The 17,193-nt window shown below is 37.2% G+C and overlaps 1 protein-coding gene across 3 annotated transcripts in view; it reads right to left on the minus strand.

The window, feature by feature from the left end:
* Positions 1-17,193, minus strand: part of TBC1D31 (TBC1 domain family member 31) — a 59,430-nt gene that overhangs the window by 40,423 nt on the left and 1,814 nt on the right. For all 3 annotated transcript variants that reach the window (XM_031439570.2, XM_031439569.2, XM_031439568.2), the window contains exons 2-5: positions 14,763-14,909; positions 10,952-11,067; positions 6,687-6,865; positions 1,537-1,688 (exon numbers count right to left, since the gene is read on the minus strand). In XM_031439570.2, the coding sequence (XP_031295430.2) occupies positions 1,537-1,688; positions 6,687-6,865; positions 10,952-11,067; positions 14,763-14,909 (594 nt within the window). The remainder of the gene's footprint in view (positions 1-1,536; positions 1,689-6,686; positions 6,866-10,951; positions 11,068-14,762; positions 14,910-17,193) is intronic.

A 17,193-nucleotide genomic window follows, 5' to 3' on the forward strand; every position in this document is an offset into this window, starting at 1 on the left:
CAGTAGCCTGAAAAAGACTAGGGAACCTTGGACTAGGGTAAAGCTGGAGCAATGGACAAAAGAAAGCAGACTAATTCAAGATACAGTCTGATAGAGTTGATGGGATTTACTGATAACTAAGAAGGTGAGAGAAAGAGAGGAAATAAGGTCCATTGCCTAGCTCTTTCCATTGAAGACGGCTGGAAACAATGACCAAGCTAGTCACAGTGAGAACTGAGCACCCAGGTCAGGTGTCAATATATCATTTCCCACTAAAATGAACCCATGCTCCTTAGAGAAATGGCTGATTCCAGGTTTGGGACAGGAAATACACAAGACTGGAACATCTCACCAAACTAGAAAGAATGAGAGCTATCACATAAGCCTGGGGTTGTATCAAACAGGTTCAAAGCCGACCTGAAGAGGATGCCACTGGTCAGAGATGAGAGAACTGGAGCATCACTAAGGATAGTAACTATAATGGAGTAAATCATGTCAACTATGTTTACAAAGATTAAAGACAAAAAACTCACTGGCCACCATTGAAGATGCCAATAAACTAATCTATTATTTTGAAAAAAAAAATTTTTAATAGAGGAAGAAATCAAGCATTTGTCCTGCCTTTCCTTTACAAACCATACAACAAAGTAATCAAAGAGTTGATGAGAGGAAATTTCTTTCTACAGGAAGTTTCAGTTTATAAGGGAGAAGGAAAGACAGAATTAGAATTGCACCATTTTGCTAAACTCCAGTGCAACACAGGATCTAGGTAATGATCATCAATAGCCACTAACATCATAAGAGAGGTCTGTGTTCCTCCTGATGGAAGCACACAAACCACCTATAACGTCTTCTTGCCCCCAAATCCAACCAGATCAGATCAAGCCCCTAACTTCCGGGAAATATAGGTGTAACCAGTTTATACTAAATACTGATCAGAGAGGGTCATACTAAACAGCACCACAGGGATGCAAATTGCAAAATCCAGAATATAGAAAACTACAGGACAAATGACCAATTTTTTAACAAATAAACTGCAAGGAAAATATAAAAAGAGAGATATATCAACCAAGGCAATGTAGGAACCTTATTTTGTTCCTGATTTGGACAAACCAATCATAAAAAGCAATTATTAGACAAATCAGGGAAATCCAAATAATAACTAGATATGATAAAATTAAATTATGCATTTTCAAAAGGATGATGATAGTACCAGGGTTCTGTTTCAAAAAGGGTCCTGATCCTTTAGAGATACACATTGAGATATTTGTGTGCGAAATGATACACTGGGCTTTGCTTTGTAACACAGTAGAGAAGTATTAAGTAGAGTTATAGATAAAACAGAGGGGCTATTGACGCTTATGATAGGGTTTCAAATACTTTTCTATTTCTGCATATATTTTCCACAACAAGTAAAAAAACGTATCATATCTTAGACCACATTTAAATTTAAAGAAAATTTTTTCTCATGACAATAAAATACTGAATGAGAATTTGTAAAATTTCACTGGAAGTTAAATTTCTTAAAAATCATCAGTGTTTTAAAATGGACGTTACCTGGTCACAGCGAACACTTTGTAGAGTATATTAGAGCTTTCAGGTGGAGCTGGCAGTTGGTATTTGCAAATAAGAGTATCGCATTCCCAGGCGAAGATGGAGTTATCTTTAAAACAGCTGAGGATGGTGTTACTTAACGGTAGGAAAAAAACCTAAAGAAGGGCAAAAAAAGTGATTATTCATATAAGAATCATACAGCTCTCTTTAAGTTTAAAATTTACAAAGCTAATTTTTCTTTTTTAAAATTATTTTTTCTCGGTCGGGGAGGGTATAGCTCAGTGGTAAAGCGCGTGCTTAGCACGCATGAGGTCCTGGGTTCAATCGCCAGTACCATTAAAATAAATAAATCACATAAAAAACGAATTACCTCCACTGCCCCCCCCCCCAATTATTCTTTCTCAAACTGGAGAAGAACACATTTACAGTATATGACAGGGGATAAAACTGGTATGTTATAGACTATTATAAATTAAAAAGAAAAGGTAAACCCCTTTAAATAAAAACTGGGTGACTATCAATGACTAAGCAATTCATAAAATACTACATAACAATTGTAAAGTATTTAATGTTATAGAAGATTCAAATGAAAATAAGATACCATTTTATGTGTATCAAATTTATTTTGAAAATAATGCATACACATATACACATACTAACATATGTATTATATTTATAAGCTATATACTAATATAAATGCTATAAATATTAACTACTGATATTGTTTAAAATATTAAATGATAAATTATAAATCACTGAATGATAAAATATTAAATGATACTGATAAATGTTAAAAATACTAAATGTTGGTGAAAGTATAGGAAAAGGGCACTGTTGTATACTGTTGCTGGTAGTAAAAACTAAAGATATTGTATATCTCAACAGCTTTAAAAATACATCTCTTCTGAACTAGTCAATCTGTTTCTAAGAGTTGACCCCTTGGAAAAAAAATTAGCAAAATGCTAAAAATAAATGTATATAGATATTTGTTAAGCGTTATTTGTAAAAGTAAAAAGTTGAAAACAAATACATAATCATATTTTACTAGAGATTCAATTTATTTAATGGACAATTGAGACTAAATTGATAACAAAGTTGAAAGTGTAATTCTATTCTCCTAATTTCTATTTTTCTATTACATAAGCACTAAACAATGCTTACTTTTGATAAAATTTTAATTGACCAATATTTTCTCATATGAGTTCCAATGGCCTCAGGTACAATTTTGTGTGTCATCTGTGTAAAGCACAGAAAGGGAGATAGGGAAGGAAGCAAAGTCAAGGAAAGAAAATGAAAAACACCAATGCCCTCAGGACAAAATATTCCTATTCATCCTCTTAGAATTAATCCCCACAAATAGCTTGAGACATTTCACATGGTTTGACCATTAGTTACATCTCTATTCTTTTTTTCTCTCCCTCAACATAGCTTTGGTCTTTTATTTTACTCCTCTTATGAACCACAGAATAATTATAACTCCTTTATACACACATCTGCCCACAGGAAATCTACCTGAAGACTCCATGCATGGGACCCCCAAATATTGTGGGCAAAACTGAGCCAGAGATGTGCCATCCTTCAGGTGCCCTGGGACGAACACCCTTGGTTGGTTTCTGAGGGCAGAGGTCTTGTCTACCTTCTTTGTTCTTGTACAATCAGTGCCGAGCACGATGACTAGAACTTAGTAAAGGTGCTCAATAGGTACTCGCTGAATGAATGAACGAACCTTTTTCTTACTGCGTTTTTATAGTATCTGTATGTTCATCTTCAACAGGTAATGCTAAATTCTAGGTATTCACTCTATGATTCCCATCTAGAACAGCTTTCTTAACCGCATTATAGCTTATTGTAACACTTTATATTTGAACATATCTTGTCGCTGTTTCTACTGGTGTGTCTTTACAAATTTTATTATAATAAAATTATGTGACTAATCTGTGCTGCAAAGAGAGGGGGCAGGGACTCACAGAGGAGGCAGAACACCTTAAGGATTTGTGACCTCCCATTCTGTGATGTGTCACACACCTTCACAACTTTGCTGGTGTCAGGAGTGCTACATTCTTTGGGGATAAAATGCTCAGTGTCTTTAACACTGGATTGAAGTGCCTCTTGAGTATTCAGAATCTGGATATAGCCATCACTACGGTCATGAGAGAGAGCTGTTCAGGGGAAAAGGAGGACCATCACCACACCCACCACGGCCTTCCCCAGTGTTACACAAGTAACAGGGCAGCCTTGTGACTAATTTGTGTTATTGTCACCCAGCCTATTATATACATATAGTTAGAAAATGGTTCTGACAGTTAATGATATTACTATAAAAATTTCAGGGGATTGTAAGTCATAATTTTCTAACAATAGTTGCAGACTGTTTTCCTAAACTTTCTCTCATACACATATATAACAGTATCTCTTTTTTTTATAATGGTGCTTAAAAAACATACATACACAGATACATAATACAGTATGGAACATACTGGTTAATTAAAACAATTTACTAAGGATTAAAGCTAAAAAGACACAATAATAAGATGCTAACTCAACTACATCAGATGCTGATGCCCCCTGCCTGATTCACCAGCTCCTCCTCCCTTGTGTCCTTGGCTCACTTTGTCAAGGACAATCTGGTAGATCTTTTGCCAACAGTTTCATTATGTTAGAAAGGTTTGTAATATGATGGTCTTACAGAAAGAATTTGCAATGAATGCATTATAATCTATAATGAATACATAAAAACACTATTTCAAATCTTATGCCAAAAAAGGGACTTGCAATTTTTATTATAATTGGCAATATTTTTCTAGAAAAGTAATAAAGTTTATTCCTACTGGGAGAAGCAAAAGCTTAAAAGTTAATGAGCATCAACTGCTATTTTGGGGGAAGAGTTGTGATAGATCATTGCCTACATGATTATTCATTACTGGATTTGCGATTTTAATTGCCAGATTTTAACGATTATAAAATTGTTCCTAATGAATCATGTCATTATTTAGATAGTGTCATCTCCTGACAAACATAAAATGTTTAGAAAAAACTTCAAAAGCACTAACAAAATAATACTTTTTGGAGGGTTGGCTGCAGTTTTTCCTTATAAAATATGAAAATCCTAGGCTTTCCAATTCACTTTGAGTGGCATGTAAGCTCTTTTCAAAGTTTCAAGAGTTCAGGATAGTAATAAGAGCAAGTTAAGGTCAAACATACAATTTAGCAAAACTGTAGTGAATGCCCACTGTATACAGAGGCTGAAGCAAGTTTGGTAACACTACTGTTTTCTGATACTCAGCACAAAACCTTTTCTAATACATCCTGAACCACAGTAATCAGAAATCTCAGAATTTGTTCCAAAATTTCTAACTAAATGGCTAAATATCCGACCTCCAGGTATCAACAAGAGAACCAAAATTTACTTATCTGAAAAGATGCATCTGGTTTACCTGAAAGGCAGAATGGTGTAACGGAGTGACTTCAGAGCAAAGCAAGCTTAGATTCAAAACTGCGACTCTTTTATAAGCTATGTGACGGTGGGCAGTCACTTAATGTTTCCCAGGTTGTTTCCCCAATTGTAAAATGAGGATAATGGTATCTACTTTTTAGAATTACTTAAACTTAAAAATAACTAAACAAAGTGTTCAGTACACAGAAAGTACTCAACAACTGGTATCTTACAGACTATGATGTTCGATTATTTTAGAACAATGCAGTTATAAACCTACTACACACTGTATATACACTTACTACATCTAATTTTATTCTCCTGTCACTAATATTTGGAGTCCTAGTTTTTAAACGAATATGTCTAAATTACCACGCAAGGTTAAAATTGGCAACTATTCACTGTATACTCATTCTAATTTCATGGTAAAAAGAACAGATGGTTTTTGTGTCATTGTTTCATAGCTCTGTTCCCACTGTGGATTCAACTCTCATTGCTCCTAGAATTTAAAATTCAATTTAAGTATTAAAGTAATTAATACTTTAGAAGAAAGAAGAAAAGACCTACTAAGACATTTGGCCTAAATACCTGCTGAACAAGCTGGTATCACTTTTATCTTTTTAAAATTATTAAGAACTCTGGGATTTCTGTGGAGACTACAAAATACATTTTTGGCTGACATGCACTGCTAGCTGTTCAAGTTAACAACCAAAAAATTAAAAGCAATACTGCGTGTATAATATAACCTGAAGCAAAGTAATTAATTACACAAGAGATTCAGATAATTCTGAAAATAGCATTTAGCTAATCAAATAGAAAAAAAAAACCTTAAAAGCAAAAGAAGCAGATTTTTTTAGACTGATACATGTGCACAGTGGAATACTGGTCACCAACAAAGGAACAAACTACTGATACATACAACAGCAAGGATGAATCTCAAAAACATTATTAAGCTGAATGAAAAAGCTTTTTTACACGTATCATTACTGACTAACTCTACTTAAGTGAAATTTTAGAACAGATAAATCTATGGTGGAAAAACATCAGAGCAGTGCTTATCTGGGAAGGGATATAATGGAGCTTTCTGGGATAATGGTGATGACAGGTCTGCACATGTTATAAAAGTGTATGTATTTGTCAGAACTTAACAAATGAATACTTAAGATCTCTACATTATATACAAATTTTACATCAGTAAATGCTGAGTCCAATTAAATGCAGTTAATTAAATGCAGGCATAAGTATTTATGGATAAGTATACTGATATCTGCAATTTATTTTAACAAATAAATTGGATAAGTATACTGATATCTGCAATTTATTTTAACAAAAAATAAAAAGACGAATGAACAGAGGGACAAAAAGACAGACAGATCCATAACACAGTACAGTAACAGGTTAACAGGTAAGTGCAGTAGTATCGAGATTGTGGGTGTACATGTGTTCACTGTGAAATTCTTACAAATCTGCTATATGTTTGAAATTTTTCATAACAAAATGTTGGGTTAAGAAAAAAAATCACCTAACTAAAGTTGAAGTTAGGTGATTGTTTTACACTATACACTATAAGAATAATTAAAAACAAACAGCTTTGCTTGTTGCTGAGTTATGAGAACATAGCTAAGTGGGACAGAGTGAATCATCGCTCATATCATCTACATCCTGATCAAGAAACTAGCCTGAGAAGCACAACAGACTCAGATGTCCCCCCTTCACTGACCTTCTGTATCCCCACAGACTGGAGGATATTCAGCTTTCTTTTTCTCTGGAAGGTGTCCAAGTCCCACAGCTGTGCTGTGTCAGAAGAAGTAGTGATGGCATATTTCCCAGATGCATGCACGGAGATTGAAAATACCGACGATTCGTGCCCCCTCATCCAGCTAACCAGCTCCTTGGTGACTGTGGAAAGACGTGAAATAGTAACAAAGCTAAAACACCACATTTCAGCTGAGAACTGATTCAATTGATGGCCTGGTATCATATTAAGGACCCCCATCTCCAGTAACATCTGAAAAATAGGAAGCCTGGGGCTAGTTGATAAAACACATCATAGGACGTGCTACTAATGTGTATCATGGAGGTATGAGATGAGGCTGAAAGACGGTTTAAGAACAACCTTAAATGTGACGCTGTGGAACTTGGGCTTTCCCTTGTAACAGATTGATGTGGAAGAGTAACATATGTGGTCTGTTTCAGAAAGAGCACTTTGAAGATATGGTGGATATACCAGAAAGGAGGAGGAGATTACAAGACGACTAGTTTATCTGGTGCCATAATAATCCAGGCAGGAGGTAAGGAGGGTCTATCCTCAGAATGTAGCAATGGAGAAAGGAACACATTCGAGAGCTGCAAGGGAGAAATCAAAGGACTCAGAGATCAAATAGGTGTGCTGAGACAAAGGAGGAGCTGAGACCCCAGCGGCCCCAGTCCACGGACACGAGCAGGAGCTGGTTCTGCTACAGACTTCGCAGCGTAAGAAGAAGAGATGACAAGTTTGATTATTAAAATGGACTCTGAGAGAGAGAGAGAGAGAGAGAGAGAGAGAGAGAGAGAGAGAGAGTGTGTGTGTGTGTGTGTGTGTGTGTGTGTGTGTGTGTGTGTGTGTGTGTGTGTGTGTGTGTGTGTGATACAAACGGAGAAAACAGTCTGGTAAAGAAAATATCAAAAACTCTTCATGATAATTACTAATGGCTAGTAAAATTATATTTGTTTTTATTTTCTCTTTATACTTTTCTGTGTTTTCAGGTTTTCTACGATAGGCATATTTTACTTTTATGATCAGATTTTTTTTCCTCCAGAAGGTGGAACTGAGAACAGTCAGAAAGCAAGATGTAAACCTGGAAACGTTAAGATACAAAGTAGGTCAAAACTGAAGACAGAGGAACAGATAAACCCTTAGGAAGGGAGGAGTGGTTTCCAAACATTAGTCTGAAGTCTGGCATTACTTAATCATCAATTTTTCATTGTCCTTCAGTGAAACGAGAAGAATAAGGATAATGTAATGAGTTTTTCATAAAGCTAAATTTAAAGTACTATCTTTTAACGTATTATAGACCTCTTGGTTTATGTTTTTAAAAAATTCCTTATTTTATGAAATTAAGTTATATTGTTTTTTTCTGATGTCAATTAACAAAATTAAAAGTTGACATCCTAGGTAGGTTCCTCTACTTTTTCTTTTTAGTTGGGTCAAATATTCAAAAGTCTAGGGACCACCAAAAGAAGCCAGAAAAGAGACAACTAAGAAGCAGTCACAACAGCAGAACCCAGAGAGAACAGTAGAAAACTAAGACTCTGAAATAATCCAAAGCGTTAAAAGCTACAGAGAAAGAAAATGAAAAGCGTAAAGAGGATTTACACAATCAGAAGTTACTAAAGACCTTGGAGCTGGAAGTCTTGGGAGCACGGAGTCAGGGGAGCAAGAATCAGAATCCATCGAAGGGTGCCGTGAAGAAGCAGGATTTGGCAGTGAAGAAAGAGGGAGGTCTCTGGGGAGGTGGAGACAACACCTAAGGAAGGGGCTTCACTAACAGGGGTTTCCATAAGACAGAGGAGACTATAAAAAAGAGGGAAGTAAGACAAGAGAAGAGAATGGCTGGAATCCAAGGAGAGCAATCAGAGGTAGGTTTAAAGGCTTTGCTTTTCAGAATTTCTGTGATAGCAGTGTTTGTAATACCAAAAATTAGAAACAGTTTAAAGGCCATCAATACAGGGGAGGCATATAGCTCAGTGGTAGAGCACATGCTTCGCATGTACAAGGTCCTAGGTTCAATTCCCAGTACTGCCAGTATTTATATAATAAATTATAAAATTTTAAGAAATAATAAAGTCCATCAATAGGTAATAGGTTAAATAATTTTGGTACTTAGCAGCACAATTTGCAATAGTCAAGACATGCAAACAACTTAAATGGCCATCAACAGATGACTGGATAAAGAAGCTGTGGGATATTTATACAATGGAATGCTACTCAGCCATAAAAAAGAATACAATAATGACATTTGCAACAACATGGATGGACCTGGAAATTGTCATTCTAAATGAAGTAAGCCAGAAAGAGAAAGAAAAACACCATATGATATCACTTATATGTGGAATCTAAAAAAAATGACACAAATGAACTTATTTACAAAACAGAAACAGACTCACAGACCTAGAAAACAAACATATGGTTACCAAAGGGGAAAGGGGTGGGAAAGGATAAATTGGGAGTTGGAGATTTGCAGATACTAACTACTATGTATAAAATACATAAGCAACAAATTTCTGCTATATACCACAGGGAACTATATTCAGTATCTTGTAACTGCCTACAATGAAAAAGCATATGAAAAGGAATATCTGTATGTCTAAGTATGACTGAAACATTATGCTGTACACCAGAAATTGATACATTGTAAACTGTGCTTCAATAAAAATAATAATAATAATGGTACTAAAAAACCTATAGAGTAGAATTATTAGGTACTGATTTTAAATATATGAATGTTAATGAGGTAAGAAAATGATTCCACTAAACAATATAGATAGGACAATCATAGATTTTTTTTAGGATATAAAAATTTATACACATAGAGAATAGACTGGGAAGATTGGTCCCTGTTATAAAAACACCATGTCCCTGCACATTACTGGAGGATGACTGCATTTTGTTCCTGCATGAGAGGGTAGAGGTATTTAAGAGTGGGGACCCTGCAGCTAGACCACCAGGTTAGGGGTCCTGGCTCCACTGCTTACCAAGCTGGGGGGCCTTGGTCAAGTTACTTCTGTGCCTCAGTTTCCTCATCTGCAAAGGGGCATAATAACAGTATCCATCTCTGAGAGTTATTATGATTAAAATTAATTAATATGTATAAAGTCATAGAACAGTACCTGGTAAGGAGTAAACAATATGTAAGTGTTAACTATCACTATATTACTAGTCTTATCTTTCTAAGTACAACGTATTAGTTACATAAATAACAAGAAAAAACAATGCAGTTGAGTTTTTTTCCTGAATAAGAAGTTCAGTTTACAGAACTCTTAAGTTCTCTTTTAAAAAATATGATGTGCTATAAAATTCATGGGTTACATTTAAAATGGGTTTGTTCTTGTACCCGTGGAGTAAGGTATTTGGCCTTCAAAGAGAGGTATGGCCTTTTCCCAGGCTCCAAGGAGGCAACCTCTAAACCCTTGGAACCTCCCCAGCATAGGAGTGTCTCTGTTACTCATGGTGGGTCCCTGGACAACAGCAGATGGTTTATGCTAAGGAGAAAACCTCAGAGTGGAAACTGGCCCCACCAGAAAGACTAACTATGTGAGTGATTAAAAGACTGGGGCTTTGGGCCATATGGTATCAGCCCAACCTCCAGAAAGGAGGAGGGTTGGAAACTGAGTTCAACCAAGTGGGCAATAATCCAATCACGCCAATGTCATGGAGCCTCAATAAGAACTCTGGATGTCCAAGTTTAGGTGAATTTCCTTATTTGGCAATACTCAGTGCAGTCGGGCACACACTGATGCTGGGAGGGTAGCGTGTCTCCCAGAGGACAATAGAAGCTTCTCTTTTGGGAGCCTTCCTCTGCGTCTCTTCCTTTAGTTAGTTTTAATTCGTATCCTTTCACTACATTAAAACTACAGTCATGGGGAGGTGGATATAGCTCAGTGTTAGAGCACGTGCTTAGCATGCATGAGGTCCTGGGTTCAATTCCCAGTATCTCCATTAAAAATAAACAAACAAAAACTATAATCATAACCACAGTGCATCCCTGTATCCTGTGAGTCATTCTAGTGAATTATCAAGCCTGAAGGTAGTTGTGGGGAACCCTGAATTTGTAGCCAGCTGATCTGACGTCACGATGGCCCTGGAACCCCCAAACTTGTGGTTGGTGTCTGAAGTGAGGATTGCCTCGTCGGGTCTGCTCCCTCAGATTGTACAGATTAGCCAACTCCCTGCAGGGCACCAGTCTACATTTCACTCTGCTTCAGAAAACAAACAGGACTTCTTACCTGTATCGAAACATTTAATAGAATAATCAGCTAATGCCACAAGGAATTCAGACTTCCTACGGAGATTAAAGGCCAGAGCTGTGCAAGCTTGCGCTGTTCGCTGAACAAGGTTAAACCTAGGAAGAGATGACTGCATTAGTATCAGAAATTCTCCCAATAATCATAAATTTCATGTTGGAGGAGTCCTTAGACGTGACGAATATGAGACCCACAAAAATGAGATTTCATTCTGGCAGGACAAAAGCAGATTACAAAGAGTGCTACATGCCATTAAAGGAGTTTGGATTTTACTTACACAGATCGGGAACCCATCAAGAATTTTTTGAGCACAGCAGAATCATGATCAGGTATGTCTTTTAGGAAGATGATTCTGGCAGCAACAGCAAATGGATAGAGGGACAAGGAGGAAGAGATGAGGAAGAAAGGTACTACAGAAAATCTCAACCTGCGTTATGGATATGAGTGGACAGAACAAACAGGAGCAGTGTCAGACGTCAAGTGGAGAAAGGCTCGGTGATGCATCGAACATGGGGCGATGAGGGAGGAATCAAGAATTCCTCACCTGCGAAATGAAGGTAAGAAAGATGTCCCATAAGGCTGTCATGATGCTTAAGCAAAATAATACATGATGATTAAATAAAATATTGTGTGTTTAGTGCTTAGCAGAGTACTTGGCACATAGTTAGAGTTTAATTTACAAAAAATTAAGTTTTCAAGCTTAATCAAACGAGGAACCAGTGTAGGGGTAGGAGATAATTCCGGTTTTAAACATGCAGAGTTTAAGGCACCTGAAAAGCATTTGGAGCCATGCTGTCTAAAAGATGTGTCATGCACGGCACATGTGTAATTTACAATTTTCTATAAGCCACATTAAAAAAGGAAAAAATAGATAAAATTAATCTTAACATATTTAACTTAATTCATTGTGTATCTAAAATATTATCATTTCAACATTTAATCAATATATTAAAGGTACTTTATTCTTTTTTTTTTTCAGAGTAAGTCTTCAAAACCCAGTGTGTATTGTACCCTAACCACACATCTCAATTTGGACTAACCGCCGGCTCCTCAAGGGCCTAAGAGCTGCATGCAGCTGGTTGGTGGTACCGCATCAGACAGCCACACTCGAAGCTACCCATGGGTGGCAGGAACAGATCTGAGTGAACAGTGTTACGCAGCAGCTGGAGCCTTGGGCTTGGTGGTGATGAGATTACTCATGAGAACACCTGGCACATTGGAGGAGCAGGCCGGGGACAGATGCCTGAAGAATACATCAATGAAGGGGAGACATGCAAGAAGAGTCAGCAAAGAAGGAAAAAATGATCAGAGAGATGGAAAATCAGGAAAGAGTTGTACTTCAAAGCAAAAGCAAAACAAACAAACAAACAAACAAAACTCAGAAAGGAGGGAAGACATGAGTATTTTAGTAAAATGAGAACTGAAAAGAAACCACGGGATTAGGCAATTAGGGAGATTTTGCGAGAACGCTCTGTAGGGGCTTTAGAATCTGACAGGCCTGTTTCAAGTCACAGCTCTGACACTCACTCCCCTGCTCTGATGTGACTATTTGTAGACAGAAAAGGGACAGTGGACAGAATAAAAGAGAGGGACACTCACAGTGGAAAGTCCCAAGGGCGGCTCCAGAAGACAGGGATTAGCACTGGCAGAAATTAGGCTCACCTATTTTTCTGAATAAAGTGGCGAAGAGTCACGGCTGGGTGAAGTTACAGGTGTATCTGAGGCTGTGGTGGGGGAAAAGGAAGAGAAGCTTGAGGGTGTCTGTTTTCTCATGAATTAGGAGGCCAGGCAGTCAGAATAAGGAGTCAAGGAAACTGGTAAAGGTTGGGATTACTCAGAGAAGGGCAAAAGTAAATGACAGCAGATGAGCGAATGAAGTCCTAGCACCACTGACACTGAAGCCCACTGCTCTGTAACAGAGACAATCAACAATAATTTTAATTTTGTTTAGCAGTGGGAGCAAAGAAGAGACAGACGTACTGATGTAAGATTAGGAACTGCCTGGGTAGGTTAGGCAAGAGCAAAGGGTGGGAGAATTATGACCATATTATTTTTTTGGTAAAGAGTAGAAACAATAATGAACAGATTTTTACCTAATAAACGAATTGTGTATGACCTCGATTTTTCCTAAACTATTTGAGAATAAGTTACCGAGGTCACTTTTCCTATATAATCAGAATACAACCATCAAAATCAGAAAATTACATTTATATATTACCACCATCTAATCCTCAGACCCCGGTTTTGCCCAGTGTCCTAATAATGTCCTTTACAGCAAAGGGATCAGTCCAGATCCAAGCCTGGACTTGTCCTGTGTCTAGGCTCCCTCCGTCTGCAATAGTTCTTCAGCCTTTTCACAACTTTCATGACCTTGACCCTCGTGACGGTTACAGGCCAGTCTCGTTATACAACACCTTTAATTGAGCTTTGCCTGCTCACTCTGCCCATTAGACTCCGGGGACGTCTTGGGCAGGAATATCACAGCAGTGATGCTGCGTTCTTAACATCACACCCCCATCAGGTGGCACACACATTTTTATTTGTCCCACAACTAGTAAATTTAACTTTAATCATTCCACACGGTAGTGTCTGCCAGGCTTTGTCACTGTAAAATTACTCTTTTATTCCTCTCTAATGATTGAGTCTTTTGTGGAGAGGTACTTTGTGACTATGCAAATATCCATTCTCATTGAACTGTTTGTTGATTGTAGCATGAGTTCATGAATTTCTATTTTATTCAGTGGGTTATGATCCATCGCTATCATTATTTATTTTGAAACTCAGATTGTCTCCAATCTGCCCAGAGAGAGCCCCTTCAAGCTGACATTTATGTCCTCGTAACACAGCCCCACCGTTCTTTGAACAATTCCTTCTTTCTGGCCACAGAATGTTCCAAGTTCATCTCGTACTTTCTCTGAATCCCTCCTGAAACTGGCTGTTTCTGCAAGGATCCCTGATTCCTCTTAGCAGAGTAATATTTAGACAAGAACTGGGCCCTGGGGATATTCATTGTTACTGGGGTATTACTGCTCCTGGGTCCTATGAGTCAACAAAGTTAGGAAATACATGTACATAAAATTCCTGCACTCCCTCATGGGAAGCTTACTTCTGTGTCTGTCTACCCATGTTCAAAACCAGGAGTTCACACTGATATAACCAATTCCAATTCCAATCCATTACCATGGGATTCGGTCTAGTTTTCTTTCTTTCCATATTTATAACTCCCCTTTCCAATAGTTAAGAACCTGACCCCCATTTTCCTCAATATATTTACTCATTTGATCAAAGCCCCCTGTTTTTCCCATGATGGCCCCACCCCCACACAGACACCTTCTGACACTCTGGTAGGACCGACAGTTTTCCCTCCCACCTACCCCCTCCGCACAGATGCCCACCTTGATCAACGCACCTAACTGCTTTTGCGCTAAAGTGTTCAGCAAAGGAAGAGGGAGAAGAAGGTCAATTCTTTAAAACTCCTCGATCTGGTACGCTCTGACAGTAGTGTACCAAGAAAGCTGTGTTCTTTCCAAACAAGTACCAGACATTAACTGATAAATTAGCAATAATGAATTTTTACATTTAAGAAAAAACAAATTACTAGAGATGCTGTTAAAGCCAGAACTTTAATTCTCTTAAAAAAACCCAACCATACTATCTTTCTGTCCTTTCCCACTTTCTTCCATCAGCACTTATGACAAATAGTAAGAACTTAATAAGTCTTTCTGAATGAATAGCAAGTACTAAAATAGCCAGGGAGTTAATCACTTGGTAAATATCAAAAGCATCTGCTCACCTGTTTCCAGACAAGTCAAAAACATAGATATTTCCTTGATGGTCCCCGGCGATTAAACAGTCACCCGTGCTATCAAAAGCCACATTCAAAAATCGCAAAACTTTGGGAAGGTAATCAGAAGTGTTGTGAACGATATTCACTATAATTCTGTCAAGAAAAACAAAAAACATTCAACTGTATGTCAAGCATTACTTGTTATTATGAAAAATAGGGCTTTTATATTTTATAGTACATCTCACTAATTTTGAAGTTTTTCCCTACCCATTTCTCCCTCTCCTACTGCTGCTGCTCCTTCTCTCCTAGAAGCAATCCTGTAATGATTTTTTTAAAATAGACTTTATTCTTTTAGAGCAGTTTCAGGTTAACAACATAATTGAGCAGAAAATACAGAGTTCGCATGTAGCCCTCACCACCCACACATATATACTCCCCTACCCTCAATATCCCTCATCAGTGTGGCATATTTGGTACAATCGATGAACCAACATGGGCACATTATTATCAACCACAGTCCATAGTTTACATTACCCCTACAATGATTTCTGAAAACAGTCCAGGAAGTTATTATCAAAGTAGCTACTGTTCATTTATTCATCAAAAACCTGACAACTCACTACGCATCAGACACTGAACAAGCCAGGAACCAAGAGCAGCTGACAGACAGGGGCCCTGCCCTCACGAAGCTTTCAGTTTAATAGTAAAGACAGACACTAAAAAAAATAAACACACACATGAACAGATTTATAAACTGTGATTAAGTATAGACAACAACCGGATATGAAAAGGAAATGTATTTCTGATTTAGTTGAATTGTTACACTATGTAACAGACACGTGATAAAAATAAAGAATTAGTGAAAAGTAGTGAGTTTCACATACATCACAAACTACCCTACATTAGAAAAACTTCAATTCAATATCCAATTTTAAGATATCCTAAAGAGATTCTGCTTTTGTGATTGTAGAGTATTCCAAGTATACATGAGTTTTATTTTCAGGTATATTTGTCTAAAGGTATTATTTTTTGAGAGGAAGATCATGTACTATATATTTGCTGAAGAGGAAACTTACAAAACTTGCAGCACAAATTAACTAACTCTTTAAAATAATGTATGTATGTATATTTGGGTCATGAAGGCCAGAATAATCCCATTCTCTACTGCAGCAAATTTTCAAATCATGAAATTTTTTATCTTAATTGACTTTATGAAGTTGAATTTTAACATTAGAAACATCTTCCTCGTTATCACTTCATTTAAAAAATACTGAACTGAATTAAGTATATCAAACATTTTTTTTCCAGTTTAATCTAAAAATAAGGCTTTTCAGACTCATTGGGTCAAAGAGCAAAATTATTTTTATCTAGTCCTTGACAAAGATTCTTGGCTTCATCAAACTTTAGTCAGGCTCCCAAACCTTCTCCTAGGCCCAACTGTGCACTTCCTTGTAAAATGTAAAATCTAATTTTAACAAGAATGCTGCTCAGTCAGTTTAATCAGAACCCCCTACCCTCAGTACCATCATCCCTGACCTCTAATTAGGTTCCTCGTCCTCCACCATCTCCCAAGTGATGTCCGATCACCCTGGCCTGTCTTCAGCAAGAATCCTGTGAGGCTGATTTAGCCAGAACTTCCTTGTCCCAGATATTTTCTCTTACCAATTTTCCATCCACTGACCCCCACTCCACCTGCTCCTTGTCTATAACTTCCCACTTGCCCAGGCTGTGTTCTGAATTGAGCCCAGTTCCACACTGTCTCTTTTCCTCTATTGCAATAGTTTTAAATAGTCTGTTTTCACAACTTTAACCACTGTCCAGCTCTAGTTTTTCTTTCACATCCCCAAAGGGGAAAGAGGGAAAATAAATGTATTGAATCTGATAATAATATCAAAATGTTCCCTGGCAATTAAACTCAGACCAAGCATACGACTTTTCCCTCCAGTCTTTTTTGAATAACATTAATTGTATGTGGTTTACAAAATTACATGATCATTGTTCAAAATATGGGAAATATAGAAAAACACTAACAAATCAATCTGATTATAACTCTACCATCTGGATATAAAAAATCTGTCTTTCTGATTTCTCATATAAATCACATGTACAATTACTTATTTTAGAACTGCCTGTAATTGCTCAGTTTGCCTGAGTTCCTTAGTCCTTAAACATAGTAAAAACATCAAATATTTACTGAACACCAAGATGCATGAGACTTTTAAAGTCTTCATAATTCCCTAAGATAACCTTGTCTGTTAGGTATATCATTACCTTCATTTACAGCCTAAGAGATTTGACATGCCCAAGGTCACTGAGCTAGTAAATGAACATTTACTTCAACTGACGTCCACTTGACTCCACAAGCAATGCTCCTTGCCTTTCTCAACACCATAACGGTGGATTTCAGTGAACAAAAAGAAAGCTATGCTTTAGTGGA

Source organism: Camelus dromedarius, chromosome 20 (genome assembly GCF_036321535.1).
Source record: "Camelus dromedarius isolate mCamDro1 chromosome 20, mCamDro1.pat, whole genome shotgun sequence".
In the NCBI taxonomy this organism is placed as follows: domain Eukaryota; kingdom Metazoa; phylum Chordata; class Mammalia; order Artiodactyla; family Camelidae; genus Camelus; species Camelus dromedarius.